Source organism: Bombina bombina, chromosome 6 (genome assembly GCF_027579735.1).
Source record: "Bombina bombina isolate aBomBom1 chromosome 6, aBomBom1.pri, whole genome shotgun sequence".
Lineage (NCBI taxonomy): Eukaryota > Metazoa > Chordata > Amphibia > Anura > Bombinatoridae > Bombina > Bombina bombina.
This window is the reverse complement of record NC_069504.1, coordinates 1,102,273,844-1,102,296,391: the sequence shown is the minus strand read 5'-3', so window position 1 is coordinate 1,102,296,391 and position 22,548 is coordinate 1,102,273,844. Positions and strand designations below refer to the sequence as shown.

The 22,548-nt window shown below is 39.6% G+C and overlaps 1 protein-coding gene across 2 annotated transcripts in view; it reads left to right on the top strand.

Moving 5' to 3' along the window:
• The window catches only part of SLC37A3 (solute carrier family 37 member 3), a 176,853-nt gene that overhangs the window by 152,651 nt on the left and 1,654 nt on the right, over positions 1 to 22,548 (top strand). For both annotated transcript variants that reach the window (XM_053719032.1, XM_053719031.1), the window contains 3 exons: positions 8,110 to 8,157; positions 9,562 to 9,713; positions 16,145 to 16,210. In XM_053719032.1, the coding sequence (XP_053575007.1) occupies positions 8,110 to 8,157; positions 9,562 to 9,713; positions 16,145 to 16,210 (266 nt within the window). The remainder of the gene's footprint in view (positions 1 to 8,109; positions 8,158 to 9,561; positions 9,714 to 16,144; positions 16,211 to 22,548) is intronic.

Here is a 22,548-nt window from a genome sequence, read left to right as displayed (position 1 = left end):
TCCTTTCTCTTCCTAAACCTTCTGTCGAATGACTGGGATTGGAGGGAAGGGAGGAGCTATATATACAGCTCTGCTGTGGTGCTCTTTGCCACTTCCTGTTAGCAGGAGGTTAATATCCCACAAGTAAGGATGAAATCCGTGATCTCGTTGTATCGTAGAAGAAATTAATTTATCAGGTAATCAATGTAATCTGGGGAACAGACTCTGAATAGTGTGTCTCTCACAGCATAGCAGTTTTCTTTTTAAAAGATGTTAACACAGGATGTACAATGTACCATTGAGATGCTAATTTTACACAACAAAGGACATAGCAGGTAGCATCTAATAGGGGTAGTAATTAGATCTGTTTATAAGCAGGTCAGCTTTCAAGCAGAGGTGGTAATATAGTTAAAGGGACAGTCAAGTCCAAAAAAAGTTCATGTTTCAAATAGGGCATGCAATTTTAAGCAACTTTCCAATTTACTTTTACCACCAATTTTGCTTTGTTCTCTTGGTATTCTTAGTTGAAAGCTAAACCTAGGAGGTTCATATGCTAATTTCTTAGACCTTGAAGGCCGCCTCTAATCTAAATGCATTTTGATAGTTTTTCACCACTAGAGGGCATTAGTTCACGTGTTTCATATAGATAACATTGAGCTCATGCATGTGAATTTACCATGGAGACAGCTCTGATTGGCTAAAATGCAAGTCTGTCAAAAGAACTGAAATAAGGGGGCAGTCTGCTGAGGCTTAGATACAAGGTAATTACAGAGGTAAAACGTGTATAATTATAACTGTTGGTTATGCAAAACTGGGGAATTGGTAATTAACGGATTATCTATCTTTAAAAACAACAAAAATTCTGGTGTTAACTGTCCCTTTAAATTTTAGTTTTTCTAACCACTGCTCAATATTTTTATTTTAAATCTGGGGAACAGATTCCGAATAGTGTGTCTCTCACAACATAGTTTGCCAGACTATTTAACCTGCCCCAAATGCAAGGAATTAACACCATATCTATAGGGCAATGAAACACCAGACTAAACAGAAGTTAAGCAATTTAGACTTCCTGTAAAGGAGATCATTTTGTATATAAGGAGCAGAAATCAAGCATTTAAAAACAAAAAAAAAAAAAAAAAACATTTGTGTCCTAAAATATAGACCAAATTGAAAATGCAGGCTAAATTAAAAACCTTTCAGATGTTTTTAGTTTAAACAGTGAAAAATGTTAAAAATGTTTGTGCTTTTAAAATATTGCTCTAAATTATATTACTTGTAAATCCAAGTAGTGTGTCACACACTCACAATATACCTTGCCAAACTACCTTCCTGCACCTTCCCCCAACTGGAAGGAATTTACATTAACATATGTATAGGGCAAGCTACAGCTCTAGGTGTAACGAATTTACAGAAATTAATCCTTTGTAAAAAAAAAAAAAAAAATGTGCAAAAAAAATTACAATCTTTATAAAATGGACATTATATTCCATTTATAAAGGAGCAGAAGTCAATCACTTTAACCTGACTAGGGCAACTATAAAATAAATGCTGGTCCACTCAGCAAACGACCATCTTCTTTGTAAGAAAACAAAGTACTATAAAGTTTTTGTTTGTAAAAAACAAACAAACATTTAGATGGGACCAAGACAACAAGTAAATATCATGTCTCTAAAATTCATTAGATTTTTACAGAAAACAAAATTTGAAAATATTTACTCTCAAAATTTTGGCCAACCAAAAACAAGAAAAATACAAGAGCAACAAAATGCAAGCTACAGACAATATCTACATCCAGCAGTAAACTGAAGCAGTATTTGTATACAAATCTTATACAACAGGTCTGCTGGAGCCAACCATGATGTGCTCTGTTTAAATACTACTAAATAAAAATAAATTTGCTGTAAAACACCAAAAATTACCTTTACTGCACTTAAAACATTTTTTGTAGTAATACAGTTTTCTTTGACTGAAGCCCAGGACTGAGCTACTTTTACCATCACCCATGGAACTCTATGGAAATGCAAATTTATAAAGACAATTCCACCTGAAATGCAGGTTTCTGAACCATGCATTTTCTTCAGAAAATATTTAAAAAAAAATATATCCTGCAATATCCTAAAATGAAATCAACATATTATCTAATTCCGGCAAAACTAACTGGCATATGGATTTGTCTACAACTTCGTGGCCGTCAAAATGTGGTTATTTATTAGTTGTTAGTTGGGAAATAAACTCTATGAGAGGGTCTCTCCATTGTTTCCAAAGAGTTTATTAGGAATCAAAAGAGAAATATTTACAGGTATATATACACATCTATTTTACAGCAAAACAGTCCAAATAATTAATACAGGGCAACTCTACCACAACCCAAATTTGTGCAACACTGCTACACAGAATATTATCCCATTCTCTAATGTGTCCAACGTCATCCATCTTTTCAGCAGGAGCAGGATAAGAGAGAAGAGGTTTTGGTGTTCCAGTTTTTTATACCCCAATTCAATAAGGAATTGTTTATCAATTGCCATCCAAAGGCTATTGGGAGTGTCCTTCTTAGACAGACACTAGGCCAAAGTACTACTTGAATATTCAATTTTAAAACCATGTGAATTGCCAGTGATAAAATCTGTGAGCTATATTTTAATATTCCAGTGATAAAATGTCACCACACCTTTTCCCCTTCGTCTGCCTTTAAAAAATAATTCCTGGTCCCGGACTCTCAGCTGGAGTTGTGGGGTTCCGTCCCTAAGGTGGATGGCGCTATCTCCACGTTAGCTAAGCGTACTGCTATCCCTCTGGAGGATAGTTCGTCTTTCAGAGAGCAGATGGATAAGAAGATGGAAACTTTTCGCAGAAAAATGTTTCGGCATACAGGATATTTATTTCAACCAGCAGCGGCTGTTGCCTCGGTTGCTGGAGCTGCGGCCTACTGGTGCGACTCCTTAGCGGATTTGATCGAGTTGGAGGGTCCCCTTGATGTTATCCAAGAAAGAATTAAGGCTTTGAGAATTGCTTATTATTTTATCTGTGATGCAAACAAGCAGATTTTTTTCGCCTGAATGCTAAAATCTCTGGTTTCTCAGTGCAGACACGTCGGGCGCTCTGGCTGAAGTCCTGGTCTGCGGACATGACTTCTAAATCTAGGCTTCTTTCCCTCCCCTTTAAGGGAAACATTTTATTTGGCCCAGGCCGGGCCTCCATTATTTCCACGGTTACAGGGGGCAAGGGTGCCTTTCTACCGCAGGATAAAAAGAACAAATTTAAGGGAAAAGGATCAAATTTTCGTTCTGAAAAGTCCCAACGTCAGCAGTCCTCCTCTAAGCCCGAGCAAACCAAGAGCACTTGGAAGCCGGCTCAATCCTGGAATAAATCCAAGCAGAACAAGAAGCCCACCAAGAACAAGTCGGCATGAAGGTGCGGCCCCTGATCCCAGAGCTGGATTGTGTAGGGGCAGACTGTCGCAGTTTTCAGACGATTGGTCCAGGGACGTGCAGGATCCGTGGGTCCTGGAGGTCAAAGCTCAGGGATACAAGATAGGATTCAAATGTCATCCACCCAAGGGCAGATTTGTCCTCTCAAGCCTGTCTTTAAAATCAGAAAAGAGGGAAGCCTTTCTGGGGTGCGTGCAGGATCTGTCCTCCTTAAGGGTCATTTTCCTGTTTCTTATAGCAGAAAGAGGTTTGGGATACTACTTAAACCTGTTTGTGGTCCCAAAGAAGGAGGGAACTTTCCGCCCATTTCTGGACCTAAAGTGCTTAAACAAGTTTCTAAATGTCTCGTTCAAGATGGAGACAATCAGGTCCATTCTTCCTCTAGTTCAGAGGCTCTCCTGGCCGTCACCAGAACCCAAGGTATAGCAGTAGCTCCCTACTTGGACGACATTCTGGTTAAAACACCATCCTTTCGTCTAGTGGTGGACCATTCGGCATCTCTTCTCTCACTTCTTTGATCACATGGATGGAAGATAAACTTAGAGAAGAGTTCTCTTATTCCAAACACCAGGGTAGAATTCCTGGGTACTATAATAGATTCAGTATCCATGAGGATATTTCTAACTGACCAGAGACGGTGCAAGCTAGCTTCGGCATGTCTTGCCCTCCGGACCTCCTTAAGGCCATTTGTGGCTCAGTGTATGGAGGTAATTGATCTCATGGTGTCCAGCATGGACATAATTCCCTTTGCCAAGTTCCGTCTCAGACCGTTACAGCTGTGCATGCTGAGACAGTGGAACGGCGATCATTCGGATCTGTCTCAACAGATTTCACTGGACAGCCGGTCGAGAGAATTGCTCTCTTGGTGGCTCTGTCCAGATCACCTGAGGGGCATCCTTTCTACGACCATCTCAGGATAGGGAGCTGTTTGGGGTGCTAAGAAGGCACAGGGCCTGTGGTCTCAGGAGGAACTCTCCCTCCCGATCAACATTCTGGAACTTCGAACAATCTACAATGCTCTGAAGGCTTGGCCTCTTCTGGGTTCGTCCCGGTTTATCAGATTCCAATTAGACAATATAACCTCGGTGGCTTACATCAACCATCGGGGGGAACGAGAAGCTCCCTAGCCATGAGGGAAGTATCTCAGATTCTGGAGTTGTCGGAGGCCCACGGCTGTTCGCTGTCAGCGATCCACATTCCGGGTGTGGACAACTGGATGCGGATTTTCTCAGCAGACAATCCTTTCATCCGGGGGAATGGTCTCTCCATCCTGAAGTGTTTGCCAAGATATGCTACATGTGGGGGGCGCCGGAGATAGATCTTATGGGGTCTCCTCTCCATACCAAACTACCCAGATATGAGTTGAGGTCCAGGGATCCTCAGGCTGAGCTAATAGATGCATTAGCGGTGCCTTGGAGGTTCAATCTGAACTACCTGTTTCCACCATTACCACTTCTTCCTCGGGTAGTGGTCCGCATCAAGCAGGAGCAGGCGTCAGTAATACTGATTGCTCTATCGTGGCTGCGAAGGACATGGTTCGCGGATCTAGTGAGGATGTCATCTTCTCCTCCATGGAAGTTACCTTGTTGCCGGGATCTGCTGGAACAAGGTCCTTAGATTTTCTGAGGCTGACAGCATGGAGATTAAACGCTTAGTCCTTGCCAAGAGAGCTTTTTCTGAGAGAGTTATTGATGCTCTCATTCAAACTCGTAAGCCGGTTACTCATCGCATCTATCATAAGGTGTGGAGTACCTACATATCCTGGTGTGAGGAGCGTGGATTTCCTTGGCATAAAGTTAAGGTTGCCAGGATTCTGTTGTTTTTCCAGGATGGTCTGGAGAAGGGTCTTTCGGTCAGTTCCCTGAGGGGACAGATTTCGGCCTTGTCCGTTTTACAGCACAATAGGCTCTCTGAGCTACCAGATGTTCAGTCTTTTGTTAAGGCTCTGATTAGGTTTAGACCTGAATCTGGTTCTTAAAGTTTTGCAACGGGCTCCATTTGAGCCTATGCATGAACTTGACATTAAGTTGTTGTCCTGGAAAGTTCTTTTTCTACTGGTAATTGCTTCGACACGCAGAGTTTCTGAAATTGGGTCTGCCTCTCTTTTTGTCCCTCCCGTTTTCATTCAGTGTCCTCTAGAGCTTAGGTATATGTTTCCCAACAGTAAGGAATGAAGCTGTGGACTCTTCTTGTATTAAGAAGGAAAACATAAATTATGCTTACCAGATCATTTAATTTCCTTCTGTACAAAGAGAGTCCACGGCCCCCGCCCGTGTTCTCCGATGGGCGGACTCCTAAATTTATCATTTTCTTCTGGCACCTTTTATACCCTGATATTTCTCCTACTGTTCCTAGGTATTTAAGCCTTTGGCTGGGGTGTCTTTGCCTCCTCCTGATGTCCAGGTTCAATATTTCCCAACAGTAACAGGAATGAAGCCGTGGACTCTCCTTGTACAGAAGCAAATGAAATTATCTGGTAAGCATAATTTATGTTTTTCATATAACTGCATGTAATAGACACTAATATAAAGATGAATATGCACAGATACTGTTTAGCACTGTTGAAAAGGTTAGCCTGGGACACCCACTGATAGAGGCTGAAAAAGAGGAACATGCAGACACTTCCCCTCCCCTGCATATGAAAAGACTTATTACACAACCAGGAGTCTGTAGACATCAGTATACATTTTAAACTTTATGGCTTGGTTAGGAGTCTGAAAATCAGCAAAATGTTATTTAAAAATAAGCAAAACCTATACATTGTTGCAAAAATACTCCCAGATGGGCTATATAAATGGATCATCTAGAAAACATTTTTGCAAAGAAAAAATGAGTGTACAATGTCCCTTTAAATATGATCTTTATTGCAAATAGATCTGATTTTGCAGTTACACTGGGTTAGCAGTTTGCAATATCATAAACAAGACTAGAGCTTGAATGTGTAAAAAAATATTCACTATAGAAGGCTTACAAATGTACAATAAAATTACATTGTACTTTGTATTTGCTCCCTTGTAAAAACTGGCAGTTTCAGAAAGTTTGAGGAGCAGGGCAGTTTTCTAGGCTAAACAGGGAGATTCCCAGGGTATATTCTTGTGAAATTATGTAAGCATTGTAAACAAGCTGGTCTCACTGATCTATCTCGCCAGCTGTATGAAAGTGACTTGGTTTAAAATTAACAATACTTATTTTAACTAACAGAAAAGCAATATATGCTTAAATATAGACAAAATCAAGTTAAATTGTATTAAAACCGTTTCAGTTTAATTTGTAATTGATGCAAACTGAACCTTTTATATGAGCGCCAGGTGTTCTTCAGTTACCTTCTCTCTCTCCTATGTGAATATTTGTATCCCAGAGAGCTGCATTACTTTATTTGGAAAGCATTTCTCATCTCTCTGGGACCCCCAGGTTCTAACAACAACACATAAGATCTCTAGAAATAATCTCCTAATAAGATTATGAGAGAATAATTATACAAAGAAAAATAAGAGCTCCTTAAATAGTCTTAAATGTGAACAAGATTTGATACAGTTAAAATTCAATATTTAAAGGGACAGTCTAGGCCAAAATAAACTTTCATGATTCTGATAGAGCATGTCATTTTAAACAATTTTCCAATTTACTTTTATCACCAATTTTGCTTTGTTCTCTTGGTATTCTTAGTTGAAAGCTTAATCTAGGAGGTTCATATGCTAAATTCTTAGACCTTGAAGGCCACCTCTTTTCAGAATGCATTTGAACAGTTTTTCACTACTAGAGGGTGTTAGTTCACATATTTCATATAGATAACACTGTGCTCGTGCACGTGAAGTTATCTGGGAGCAGGCAGTGATTGGCTAAACTGCAAGTCTGTCAAAAGAACTGAAATAAAGGGGCAGTTTGCAGAGGCTTAGATACAAGATAATCACAGAGGTTAAAAGTATATTATTATAACTGTGTTGGTTATGCAAAACTGGGGAATGGGTAATAAAGGGATTATCTATCTTTTAAAACAATAAAAATTCTGGTGTAGACTGTCCCTTTAAAATGAGCATACAGTACGTTTATTCACATATGTAAACTATGTATTTTACATATATGAATAAACTTATGTTCATTTTAAATATTGAAATCTTCCAAGTTCCTCCCTTTTTCTTATAAAATTCAGTAAGTTCAGACCTTGTGAAGTCTGCATGGTTTCTCTCCAAACTAGAGAATTTTTTATTTTCTGGCCCATAGAAAGTAATGAAGCTGTCAGTTTTTCAGTTTTATATTTATATATGCACATAAATATACAAAGTATGATCCCAATTTGTTAAAGTTTCACAGAAACTGTGAAAGCATAATCAGAACCCTAAATACACTGCTGTATACAGAAGTTTAAATGTAATAAAATGTAATCTGAAGTATAAAGTAATATAAAATACAAAGCACAATGTGTAAATGCAGCAGAACTTTCATGTCATGCAGTGCTATATTGCACTGGGCTTGTCTCTCCTTTAAATACAGAAAAGCAGGGAAAAAAACATTGGAGAAGAATAGCAAAATCTGCCTTTTAAATATTTCACTAGGGATCTTACAGTGCTGAAGGATCCCTTTAGATCATCTTACCTGAGCAGACCGCTTTTAATCATCAGCCCCTTATTCTCTATATCTGACTCTTTCGCTATGCCTCACTCTCCCCTGTATTGATTTAATGTTAACTTGCGTCTCTTTTCAGGATCTCCAAATAACAAGGTAATCAATGCTGTCCTGATGGCAATCACTGGTAAGTTTATTTCACAGCTTGTGTTACAGGTTAAAGGGACATTAAACCCAAATGTTTTCTTTCATTATTCAGATAGAGAATACAGTTTTAAACAACATTCCAATTTACTTCTATTATCTAATTTGCTTCATTCTTTAGATATCCTTTGTTGAAAAAATAGCAATGCACATGGGTGAACCAATCACATGAGGCATCTATGTGCAGCCACCAATTAGCAGCTTCTGAGCCAATCTAGGTATGCTTTTTAGCAAAGGATATCAAGAGAATGAAGCAAATTAGAAAATAAAAGTAAATTAGAAAGTTGTTTAAAATTGTATTCTCTATCTGAACCATAAAAGAAAAAAATTGGGTTTAATGTCCCTTTAAGGATAATCTCTTATCTGGGCACTTACTATTGGAGGTTGCACTATTTAAATTGGGATATAATGTCATAAAATCAGTCCACAGTTTACTAGTGGGAACATGGGGTGACTTCCTGGGATTAAGGTTTCTTCTCTCAGCCAACGTCTAGACATGCAAGGACCACCCCCACAAGTCACATGACACTTGTATTAAATCTTAAAGGAGCACTAGACACAGAACAACAGCATAATTATTATTATTATTTGTTATTTATTTGTATAGCACTGCAAAATTCTGTAGTGCTGATCAATAAATACATAATACTGATTGGTTAACTAGGAGGAGTTATGTTGTAATTATTAACTATGTATTTGGACGCTGAATGGTTAATATGAGTAATATGACTTATGGGGTTGGTACTTTAAGTTTAAATATTGGCTGTAAATTTAAAGTGAATTTTTTCATGATTCAGATATTGTACACAATTTTTAACATTCCAATTTACTTTTATATTCACATTTGCTTTGTTCTCTTGGAATTCTTTTCTGAAGAACCAGTAGTGCATTGCTGCTCTTGAGCCTTCCTATGTATGTTTTTCAACAAAGGATACCAAAAGAAATAAGCACATTAGATAATAGAAGTAAATTAGAAAGTTGTTTGAAATTGTATATCAGAATCATTACTGTCCCTTTAAGGACACATTTGTCTGATATGTTGTTTGTTGTATATCTTCTGATAGATAATGGACTGTCCTTTTAGGGAGAGCTGCATAGTGTTGTTTTGCATGGACTTGGGCCCTACAGTTTTGCACTTCTTTACACCATACCTGGATATTCTATGATTAGATACCTTTCCCTGCACAGGGGCTATGTATATTGACACATGTAGCCTGTGCGTTTCATTTTCTAACTAAATCCACTGGCTCCTTAGCTGTGTTATTGTGACTCCTCTAATCACATTGTTCGCCCAGACGTGGACACAGTGTATTAGCTGAACCAGATGTGATAGGGGGTGATGCAGAGGTAATAGATCTGTACTTATCTGAATCCTATGGTTATGCAGGATTTTTCATTGGCGGCCCCTCCAACATGATCAGCTCGGCCATCTCTGCAGATTTGGGGCGACAAGAGATGGTGAGAGGCAGCAGCGAGGCACTGGCCACAGTTACTGGCATTGTGGATGGCACCGGAAGTGTTGGAGCAGCAATTGGCCAGGTGAGATGTCATTAAATTGGTATCGTGACCCTATGGTCAGGGATGGACACACCAGTATCTTTCACATACTTAGGTCCTGAGTCCTAAACTGAGCCACCATTTAATAAGACTTAAAGGGACGTTCAACTGAAAATGTAATTCCCCATTAAATTATCACATTTGCACAGTAAAGCAGATCGCCAATATACTTTCATTATTTAGTTTGCCACTTTTAAATTTGTGTTTTCTACCTCTGCCCCAGAGAGGCGTGGGTTTATTCTCCACAATCTATGAACCCTGCAGCTTAGTTATTGCTTGATCAGTACAGGAGCTCATATTATATCAGGCCCTAATTGGCCATAGCATGTGAGCTTATTAAAAGGGTTTGCCCCTGGACTGCAGAATCATTTAAAACATTCTGTTATCAGACTAGCAGTCTTATAGCGTTACCTAGACCCCTGAAATAATCTGTTTTTCTTTCATGTAATTAGCAAGAGTCCATGAGCTAGTGACGTATGGGATATACATTCCTACCAGGAGGGGCAAAGTTTCCCAAACCTCAAAATGCCCATAAATACACCCCTCACCACACCCACAATTCAGTTTTTACAAACTTTGCCTCCGATGGAGGTGGTGAAGTAAGTTTGTGCTAGATTCTACGTTGATATGCGCTCCGCAGCAAGTTGGAGCCCGGTTTTCCTCTCAGCGTGCAGTGAATGTCAGAGGGATGTGAGGAGAGTATTGCCTATTTGAATGCAGTGATCTCCTTCTACGGGGTCTATTTCATAGGTTCTCTGTTATCGGTCGTAGAGATTCATCTCTTACCTCCCTTTTCAGATCGACGATATACTCATATATACCATTACCTCTGCTGATTCTCGTTTCAGTACTGGTTTGGCTTTCTACAAACATGTAGATGAGTGTCCTGGGGTAAGTAAATCTTATTTTCTGTGACACTCTAAGCTATGGTTGGGCACTTTGTTTATAAAGTTCTAAATATATGTATTCAAACATTTATTTGCCTTGACTCAGAATGTTCAACTTTCCTTATTTTCAGACAGTCAGTTTCATATTTGGGATAATGCATTTGATTTAATCATTTTTTCTTACCTTCAAAAAATTTGACTCTTCCCTGTGGGCTGTTAGGCTCGTGGGGGCTGAAAATGCTTAATTTTATTGCGTCATTCTTGGCGCGGACTCTTTTGGCGCAAAAATTCTATTTCCGTTTCCGGCGTCATACGTGTCGCCGGAAGTTGCGTCATTTTTTTGACGTTATTTTGCGCCAAAAATGTCGGCGTTCCGGATGTGGCGTCATTTTTGGCCCCAAAAGCATTTAGGCGCCAAATAATGTGGGCGTCTTATTTGGCGCGAAAAAATATGGGCGTCGCTTTTGTCTCCACATTATTTTAGTCTCATTTTTCATTGCTTCTGGTTGCTAGAAGCTTGTTCTTTGGCATTTTTTCCCATTCCTGAAACTGTCATTTAAGGAATTTGATCAATTTTACTTTATATATATTTTGTTTTTTCTCTTACATATTGCAAGATGTCCCACGTTGCATCTGAGTCAGAAGATACTACAGGAAAATCGCTGTCTAGTGCTGAATCTACCAAAGCTAAGTGTATCTGCTGTAAACTTTTGGTAGCTATTCCTCCAGCTGTTGTTTGTATTGATTGTCATGACAAACTTGTTAAAGCAGATAATATTTCCTTTAGTAAAGTACCATTGCCTGTTGCAGTTCCTTCAACATCTAAGGTGCAGAATGTTCCTGATAATATAAGAGATTTTGTTTCTGAATCCATAAAGAAGGCTATGTCTGTTATTTCTCCTTCTAGTAAACGTAAAAAATATTTTAAAACTTCTCTCCCTACAGATGAATTTTTAAATGAACATCATCATTCTGATTCTGATGACTCCTCTGGTTCAGAGGATTCTGTCTCAGAGGTTGATGCTGATAAATCTTCATATTTATTTAAAATGGAATTTATTTGTTCTTTACTTAAAGAAGTACTAATTGCTTTAGAAATAGAGGATTCTGGTCCTCTTGATACTAATTCTAAACGTTTGGATAAGGTATTTAAAGCTCCTGTGGTTATTCCAGAAGTTTTTCCTGTTCCTAATGCTATTTCTGCAGTAATTTCCAAGGAATGGGATAAATTGGGTAATTCATTTACTCCTTCTAAACGTTTTAAGCATTTATATCCTGTGCCGTCTGACAGATTAGAATTTTGGGACAAGATCCCTAAAGTTGATGGGGCTATTTCTACCCTTGCTAAACGTACTACTATTCCTACGTCAGATGGTACTTCGTTTAAGGATCCTCTAGATAGGAAAATTGAATCCTTTCTAAGAAAAGCTTATCTGTGTTCAGGTAATCTCCTTAGACCTGCTATATCTTTGGCTGATGTTGCTGCAGCTTCAACTTTTTGGTTGGAAACTTGAGCGCAACAAGTAACACATCGTGATTCTCATGATATTATTATTCTTCTTCAGCATGCTAATAATTTTATCTGTGATGCTATTTTTGATATTATCAGAGTTGATGTCAGGTTTATGTCTCTAGCTATTTTAGCTAGAAGAGCTTTATGGCTTAAAACTTGGAATGCTGATATGGCTTCTAAATCAACTTTACTTTCCATTTCTTTCCAGGGTAACAAATTATTTGGTTCTCAGTTGGATTCCATTATTTCAACTGTTACTGGTGGGAAAGGAACTTTTTTACCACAGGATAAAAAATCTAAAGGTAAAAACAGGGCTAATAATCATTTTCGTTCCTTTCGTTTCAACAAAGAACAAAAGCCTGATCCTTCATCCTCAGGTGCAGTTTCAGTTTGGAAACCATCTCCAGTCTGGAATAAATCCAAGCCAGCTAGAAAGGCAAAGCCTGCTTCTAAGTCCACATGAAGGTGCGGCCCTCATTCCAGCTCAGCTGGTAGGGGGCAGGTTACGTTTTTTCAAGGAAATTTGGATCAATTCTGTTCACAATCTTTGGATTCAGAGCATTGTTTCAGAAGGGTACAGAATTGGTTTCAAGATGAGACCTCCTGCAAAGAGATTTTTTCTTTCCCGTGTCCCAGTAAATCCAGTAAAAGCTCAAGCATTTCTGAAATGTGTTTCAGATCTAGAGTTGACTGGAGTAATTATGCCAGTTCCAGTTCCGGAACAGGGGATGGGGTTTTATTCAAATCTCTTCATTGTACCAAAGAAGGAGAATTCCTTCAGACCAGTTCTGGATCTAAAAATATTGAATCGTTATGTAAGGATACCAACGTTCAAGATGGTAACTGTAAGGACTATCTTGCCTTTTGTTCAGCAAGGGAATTATATGTCCACAATAGATTTACAGGATGCATATCTGCATATTCCGATTCATCCAGATCATTATCAGTTCCTGAGATTCTCTTTTCTGGACAAGCATTACCAGTTTGTAGCTCTGCCGTTTGGCCTAGCTACAGCTCCAAGAATTTTTACAAAGGTTCTCGGTGCCCTTCTGTCTGTAATCAGAGAACAGGGTATTGTGGTATTTCCTTATTTGGACGATATCTTGGTACTTGCTCAGTCTTTACATTTAGCAGAATCTCATACGAATCGACTTGTGTTGTTTCTTCAAGATCATGGTTGGAGGATCAATTTACCAAAAAGTTCTTTGATTCCTCAGACAAGGGTAACCTTTCTGGGTTTCCAGATGGATTCAGTGTCCATGACTCTGTCTTTAACAGACAAGAGACGTCTAAAATTGATTGCAGCTTGTCGAAACCTTCAGTCACAATCATTCCCTTCGGTAGCCTTATGCATGGAAATTCTAGGTCTTATGACTGCTGCATCGGACGCGATCCCCTTTGCTCGTTTTCACATGCGACCTCTTCAGCTCTGTATGCTGAAGCAATGGTGCAAGGATTACACGAAGATATCTCAAACAATATCTTTAAAACCGATTGTTCGACACTCTCTAACATGGTGGACAGATCACCATCGTTTAATTCAGGGGGCTTCTTTTGTGCTTCCGACCTGGACTGTAATTTCAACAGATGCAAGTCTCACAGGTTGGGGAGCTGTGTGGGGATCTCTGACGGCACAAGGAGTTTGGGAATCTCAGGAGGTGAGATTACCGATCAATATTTTGGAACTCCGTGCAATTTTCAGAGCTCTTCAGTTTTTGGCCTCTTCTGAAGAGAGAATCGTTCATTTGTTTTCAGACGGACAATGTCACAACTGTGGCATACATCAATCATCAAGGAGGGACTCACAGTCCTCTGGCTATGAAAGAAGTATCTCGAATTTTGGTTTGGGCGGAATCCAGCTCCTGTCTAATCTCTGCGGTTCATATCCCAGGTATAGACAATTGGGAAGCGGATTATCTCAGTCGCCAAACGTTACATCCGGGCGAATGGTCTCTTCACCCAGAGGTATTTCTTCAGATTGTTCAAATGTGGGAACTTCCAGAAATAGATCTGATGGCGTCCCATCTAAACAAGAAACTTCCCAGGTATCTGTCCAGATCCCGGGATCCTCAGGCGGAGGCAGTGGATGCATTATCACTTCCTTGGAATTATCATCCTGCCTATATCTTTCCGCCTCTAGTTCTTCTTCCAAGAGTAATCTCCAAGATTCTGAAGGAATGCTCGTTTGTTCTGCTGGTAGCTCCGGCATGGCCTCACAGGTTTTGGTATGCGGATCTTGTCCGGATGGCCTCTTGCCAACCGTGGACTCTTCCGTTAAGACCAGACCTTCTGTCACAAGGTCCTTTTTTCCATCAGGATCTGAAATCCTTAAATTTAAAGGTATGGAGATTGAACGCTTGATTCTTGGTCAAAGAGGTTTCTCTGACTCTGTGATTAATACTATGTTACAGGCTCGTAAATCTGTATCTCGAGAGATATATTATAGAGTCTGGAAGACTTATATTTCTTGGTGTCTTTCTCATCATTTTTCTTGGCATTCTTTTAGAATACCGAGAATTTTACAGTTTCTTCAGGATGGTTTAGATAAGGGTTTGTCCGCAAGTTCTTTGAAAGGACAAATCTCTGCTCTTTCTGTTCTTTTTCACAGAAAGATTGCTATTCTTCCTGATATTCATTGTTTTGTACAAGCTTTGGTTCGTAATAAAACCTGTCATTAAGTCAATTTCTCCTCCTTGGAGTTTGAATTTGGTTCTGGGAGCTCTTCAAGCTCCTCCGTTTGAACCTATGCATTCATTGGACATTAAATTACTTTCTTGGAAAGTTTTGTTCCTTTTGGCCATCTCTTCTGCCAGAAGAGTTTCTGAATTATCTGCTCTTTCTTGTGAGTCTCCTTTTCTGATTTTTCATCAGGATAAGGCGGTGTTGCGAACTTCTTTTGAATTTTTACCTAAAGTTGTGAATTCCAACAACATTAGTAGAGAAATTGTGGTTCCTTCATTATGTCCTAATTCTAAGAATTCTAAGGAGAAATCGTTGCATTCTTTGGATGTTGTTAGAGCTTTGAAATATTATGTTGAAGCTACGAAATCTTTCCGTAAGACTTCTAGTCTATTTGTTATCTTTTCCGGTTCTAGAAAAGGCCAGAAAGCTTCTGCCATTTCTTTGGCATCTTGGTTGAAATCTTTAATTCATCTTGCCTATGTTGAGTCGGGTAAAACTCCGCCTCAGAGAATTACAGCTCATTCTACTAGGTCAGTTTCTACTTCCTGGGCGTTTAGGAATGAAGCTTCGGTTGACCAGATTTGCAAAGCAGCAACTTGGTCCTCTTTGCATACTTTTACTAAATTCTACCATTTTGATGTATTTTCTCCTTCTGAAGCAGTTTTTGGTAGAAAAGTACTTCAGGCAGCGGTTTCAGTTTGAATCTTCTGCTTATGTTTTTCGTTAAACTTTATTTTGGGTGTGGATTATTTTCAGCAGGAATTGGCTGTCTTTATTTTATCCCTCCCTCTCTAGTGACTCTTGTGTGGAAAGATCCACATCTTGGGTAGTCATTATCCCATACGTCACTAGCTCATGGACTCTTGCTAATTACATGAAAGAAAACATAATTTATGTAAGAACTTACCTGATAAATTCATTTCTTTCATATTAGCAATAGTCCATGAGGCCCGCCCTTTTTTTGTGGTGGTTATGATTTTGTATAAAGCACAATTTATTCCAATTCCTTATTTTATATGCTTTCGCTCTTTTTTATCACCCCACTTCTTGGCTATTCGTTAAACTGAATTGTGGGTGTGGTGAGGGGTGTATTTATGGGCATTTTGAGGTTTGGGAAACTTTGCCCCTCCTGGTAGGAATGTATATCCCATACGTCACTAGCTCATGGACTCTTGCTAATATGAAAGAAATGAATTTATCAGGTAAGTTCTTACATAAATTATGTTTTCTGATGTTTTGCTGTGTAAACAAATACGGACAATTTAAAGCAATAGACTAAATCATGCTAAGGAATAGCAAGAAGGTTTACTCTGCTTCCTTTTTCTTTACAGTTTCTGGTTTCAGTGATCCAGAGAGACCTGGGCTGGATGTGGGTGTTTTATTTCTTCATTCTTATGGTAAGACTTGAGACATTTACTAACCAGCACACACTGCAGGGCCAGAGGAGTTTAAAGGGACATTCTAGTGTTTTTGTTTTCTCGTTATTGTGTTTTTTATATATTGTGTTACATTACTTCTGTCCATGAGACAATGATACCTCTGTATGCTGACACAAGCACTAGAAGTCTGTTATGTCAATAGTGCTTGTGCTAGACTGTACATCAGTGATAGTGAATAGCCTGCCAGTGGTCATGTGCACATGCGGACATCAGAGACACGTGTAGCAGAGGGTCACAATCGACACAAGCTGTTGATAAACAGATATCAGCAACTAAGATTTTAGACTTTTCAATTTAGTTTTGTTATCACGTTTACTTTGTTTTCTTGGTATCCTTTGCTGAAAAGCAGGTTGGTAGGCTCAGGCGCAGCTATGCACTACTGGGAGCTAGGGGCTGATTGGTGGCTATACATATATGCCTCTTGTCATTGGCTCACCAGATGTGCGCAGCTAACTCCCAGTAGTGCATTGCTTCTCTGGAGCTATAACCCATTTACATGGGGGGGTTTCTGCTGCATTATTACATGCATATAACTTACACATTAGGGCTGCACTTGTTTCCAAGGGGTAATATTAACCCCTTAATGACCACAATGTACCCTGTATGTCACTGGTCGTTAAGGGTTTTTTCAGGACATAATAGCACAAGTCTAGCAAGAACACGCTATTAATGCCCTCCCTCCAGCAGGCTTTGTGGAATAGAGAAGTCTCAACGCTGGTGTCAAGACCGCACTATAAAACAATCAAGTCCCAAAAAAAGGCCAGCGACATACAGGGTACGTCGCTGGTCCTTAAGGGGTTAAAATATTTGTAACTCCAGACATCTCCCCCTCTATAGGCGATATTTTACGTGAATGGCTGACTGCAATGACCGTACTGCCGCCTGTAGCAGTAACAGGTTTATATGAGCAGTGGGCTATATTTACTAACGCTTCTCCAGCCTCTCCAGTTCCAGCTAATTCACTGAAGTGTATTCATTTCTCCAATAGGAAAAGACTGATTCTCTGTATTCATGCTGGGGCTGATCAGCTTTAGATTTCCTTATATGATTATTGTATATGAGACAGACAATTGTTTGTGTGCCAGCGCTAGTTTGTCTTCTGTGTATAAATAAGTGGTGCTCCCATGGAGGAGTATGGCAGAAAACACTTGGATATTTCAGAGAGCACCAAATATTGTTTTAATTTCTTTCAGGTGATGAGAGTCCATGATCCATTACGCCTTACGCTTCCTTACCACTAGGAGGAGGCAAAGATTCCCAAACCCCAAGAACTCTATAAAACCCCTCCCACACAATGCAGCTATGAATAGTCAACAGCACCCTATAATATACAATCCATCTTTATTGAAAATCAGACTAAAACAGATGCAACGTTTTGGCACTTGCCCTTATTCATGCTGCATGAATAAGGGCAAGTCCTGAAACGTCACGTCTGATTGTATGTTATAAGGTGCTGTAAACTATCCATTGCTGCATTGTAGAGCTGCAACAACTAATCAATATATTCAATAAAAATCGATTATGAAAATAGTTGTCAATGAATCTCATTATCGATTAGTTGGTCTGCGATTAGTTGGTTAGCCCACACCGCCAGCTGCTTCACTCCGATTAACTCCTACATGTGGTATTGTGTTTTATGGTTATGTCCTTAGCCTAAAGGACATCTTCAGATGTTTACTTTTGTTTCTTTTTAAGTTTACCCAAAACCTTATAGCTGGTTATTTACCATTGCATAAAGAATTTTAAGATATTTTTTTTATTTATTTATTTATTTATTTTAAAAAAAAAGCTTTATTGCATATACGTCATTTAGTACAAAAGTGCGGAGACACAGCTCCAATGTGTACAAGGCAACATAAGCTGTAGTTTTAAAATAGTAAACAATAATAGAACCGTGAACTTCTTCAAAACAAGGTGACGGCAGCCCCTGCCCCAACTATAGCTGGTCCTGGCGACAATAATTGTCCATCAAGGTCACTTGTTATCTGTGTGGTTCGCCTGAAAGTCCTTTTAGTACTTATCTTGTTAAAGGGGGGGCAGGGTGCCTACAATTGAGTAAAGGATATCAAAGGACAGCCTGTATATAATAAAATTTCAACAGTTGAATGGTTCAAGGTGGGGGGATAGAGAGAGGAGAGGGGGGGTTACAAAATTAAGAATGGGAAATATGAGGGGGAATGAGGAGGAAAGGGGAAAAAGGAGGGAGTGGTTTGGTCCCGGTCAGCCTGCGCCCCCAGCGCCCATATCCAGCATGTTTATTTTTATCTTAAAACTCCCATGGCCAGTATTTGTTGGCTCAAGACTATAGTTTATTTAAGTTTTGTGTTGAACATAATAGGTCCAGAGATGTGTGAACTCTGCGTAAGAATCCATTTTGTCATATTTGAGGTGGTAGTATTCTAATTCAAGGATATCTGTAACTTTTTTTTGGATCCACATATCTATGGTGGGGGTGTCCCTACTTCTCCAGTTTTGTGCTATCAGAGTTTTAATTCCATTGATCATAATGTTTAAAAGGCGGGAGTAAGGTTTATATTTAATTGTGGGGAAGGGCTTGTGTAGCAGCCACATCAAAGGGTCAAGTGGCAATTGGGTTTCTAGTATGATCTCTATCTCGTTAATCACAGCCCTCCAAAAGTTCTGGATGGCATTACATGACCACCACATGTGGGCTGTGCCGCTATTTACATGGCCACAGTGCCAACATTTATTACTCTGGGAACGAAATAGGCGATGCAACTTTCTTGGTGTAAGATGCCATCTGTGTAGTAGTTTGTAGTTGATTTCCATAATAGAGGAGGAGACTGAGGATCTCATTGTGGCTCGAAACATCGATATACTTGTTTGGGGCAATATGATGACCCCTAAATCCCTCTCCCAACTTTCTAGGAATGGTGGTATATAACCGGGTGTCGTGTGTGTCAGAATTTTGTATATGGATGATAATGTATGTCTTAGGGGCGGTGTTTGAAGGCAGAGGGATTCGAAGTTGGTTAGTGGTCTGATCATATTTCCGTAACCTGAGTGAGTGGTAATGTAGTGTATCGTTTGTTGGTAGGTAAACCAATTAGCAAAACAGTCATGTCCTTCTGAGATTAACTCGGATCTTGGGAGTATTGATTCATTGTTAGTCAGCGTGTGGATGATAAAATCCCTATTTGGGGTGTCCACTATAGATTTAGTGGTGAAGGGTCTCACCACAAATTTGCCGTTCTCTATCATGGAAGTCAATGGGTAGGGTATTGACGAAATGAAGTGTGATGTGTTTACAGTGTGTCCCCATATATAATAAGTCTCTTGTATCATTGGGTTGTCTGTTTTAATTTTTTTAAAAAGGTTTGGATTACTCGAGCACAGTCTCCCCAGGTGTGGTCTACCTGTTAGGAGATGTTCAAGCGGTACCCATCTTTTGTGTTCGTAGTGGATGTTCCAGTCTATCAGTCTCTGCAGGAATATGGCCTGTCGATATGTACTAAGGTACGGTACCCCCATACCTCCCTGGGCTCTAGACGTTTGCATTATGAGGCTGTTGATTCTGGGCGGTTTCCTATGCCATATAAAGTTGCTAAACGCTTTTTGTAAGGATGGGAGAAATGTCTTAGGTAGGGGGATCGGTAAGGTTTGGAGAAGATGAGAAGTCTCGTACTATCGTGTGTTTGAGGGGCGTGTAGTTCAGATGGAATATGTCATCTAGTGAGGGTGAAAGATGGATCCCTAGGTATTTCAGTGAGTGGAGGCACCACGCGAATGGAGTGACTTTTTGGGTAGCAGCTAAGGGTGGGCCTGACATGCTTATATTTAATATTTCTGACTTTGTCATATTGACAGCGAAATTTGATAGGGTTTGGTAAGTGCGGAATTCGTCTAGGAGGTTTGGAATTTAAGTTTCTGGGTTGGTAAGGGTAAAAAGCAGGTCGTCTGCGAACAGGGACAGCACATATTTCTGTTCTTCTATGGTGATTCCTGTTATCTGGGGGTTCTGCCTAATTTTGGTCGCTAATGTTTCGATGACACATGCGAATAGGAGTGGGGACAGGGGACATCCCTGACGTGTCCCGTTGGTGATGGGGAAGGGGGGTGATAAGGTACCATTGACTAGTATTTTCGCGGTGGGTTTGGAATAGAGCGAGAAGATTCTAATAAGGATCTTTGTCCCCAGTCCCATATGGGTTAGGGTGGCTTTCATGTAATCCCAGGCAACACGGTCAAAGGCCTTTTCCGCGTCCGTGGACAGGAGAATAGAGGGGATGTTTTTGGCTTTAGCATAATAAATCAAATTTAAGTCCCTGACCGTGTTGTCCTTCGCCTCTCTCCCAGGTACGAATCCGACCTGGTCGAGGTGAATTAGGTCTGGTAAGACTTTGTTCAGTCTGCGCGCCAGTATCCTAGCGTATAGTTTAATGTCGGTGTTTAACAGCGATATTGGGTGATAATTGCTAGGGATATCTTGGGGTTTGTTAGGTTTGGGTATTAATATTATGTGAGCTTCTAATGCACTAGGGGGAAAGGCCTCGCATTCTTCTATGGAGTGGAAGTAATTCAACATATATGGGTTTAAAATGTCCTGAAAAGTGGTATAGTATTTATGGCTGAAGCCATCAGGTCCTGGCGCCTTTCCGGTGGGTAGGTTCTTTAGGGCTAATTTTAATTCATCTAGAGATATGGGGTTCTCCAGTTGTTCTTTTTGTGACTCGGTTATGTGTGGTAGGTGGAGTTTTCTAAGATAGTCTTCAATCAGTTGTGTTCTGTGTTCAATGGGGTTCGGGTTGTCTGTGCTCGAGTTTCGGATGTTGTACTGTTTTTGGAAGAATGATGCGAAAGTGTGCGAGATTTGTTTAGTTGAGTTCTGAGGGGTGCCGTTGTGGTCCTTGATTTGCATGATATATTTTTTGTTCACTTTTTGCTTGAGGTATCTAGCTAGGGATCTGCCCGATTTGTTCCTGCCTTCGTAGTGCTTTTGGTGGGTGTATAGAGACTGCCTTTTATGTGTTTTATTAAGATGTGTGGCTAATGATTGTCTTTCTTGATTGAGCTTGCTAAGTAAGTCCTTGTTAGTTGGTGAGTTCTTTTGTAGGGATTCTAGGTGTTGTATATTTGTAAGTAGCGAGGTGGTTAATTGCCTTTTAGATTTATTTACTTGTGCTTTGATAGCTATCAATTCTCCTCTGATGACGCTCTTGTGAGCCTCCCATAGTATGTGTTGTGCGTTTTCAGGTTTGGAATTATGTTCAAAATACTCTAGGAGTGCTTTAGTGATTCGGGGGGTCACCAAAGGATCGGCCAGTAGTTGTTTGTCTAGTCTCCAAATATAATCTTTTAGGGGCTTTGAGGGCCATGTCATAGTGCATTGGTGAGATTTTTGCTGAATTAAATAGTGAGAGCCCTCCTACATCTGTGAACACATAGTCTATACGGGTATACACTTCGTGAGGGTATGAATAAAACGTGTAGTCCCTTAGTTGGGGATGCAGTGTTCTCCAGACGTCTTGTGCTACTATGTTTTTGAGGTAAGATTTAATTTTGGATGTCCTTGTGGTCGGTATGGAGGATCGCTGAAATTTTAAGATATTTTTATGTTAGAATGAAGTCCAGGCTTACTTTATTGAGAGGCCCCTTGCCAAAGAGGAAAACAATTTGCATTGGTGGAGCTAACAAAGATAAATATCCCACCTTGGCAAAAACCCTACTTATGCATCTCAGACACCTCAACACCATCTGAGCGCCTCTTCTCTGCTGCAGCCAAAATAGCTGCAAATAGAGAGCCAGTCTCAGCCAGGAGCATGTTTACATTTTTGCTTTTCAATGCAAAGTTTCTAAAAGAGTGAATAACAGAATGTTATAAACAGTGATAGTCTAACTCTAGTTCTACCTCTTTTCAAAAAGTTTGTGGTTTTGTTTTGCTTAATTATAAAAATGTGTTCTGCTGCTTAAAATTTGGACAAACAGTTGTGTTAATGTAAAGTTTTAATCTGGAATTTTATATTTGTTACACTCAGTATATGGATTTTATTTTAAATACATGGAAGAAAATAATTCTTTTTTTTATCCGATTAGTCGATTAATCAAAAAAATAATCGGCTGATTAATCGATTATGAAAACAATTGTTAGTTGCAGCCCTACTGCATTGTGCAGAGTCGGGGGTTTTCACTGGCACCGCACATCTCAGTGAGCTGCTGTTACTGTGACTGTGATTATTCATTTTTATGTCAGAGACTCTTTAAAGGGACAGTAAACACCTTCTAATTACAATACATTTCTGTTGTGTTGCTAAAGAATAACAGATCAGCCAAGCTGC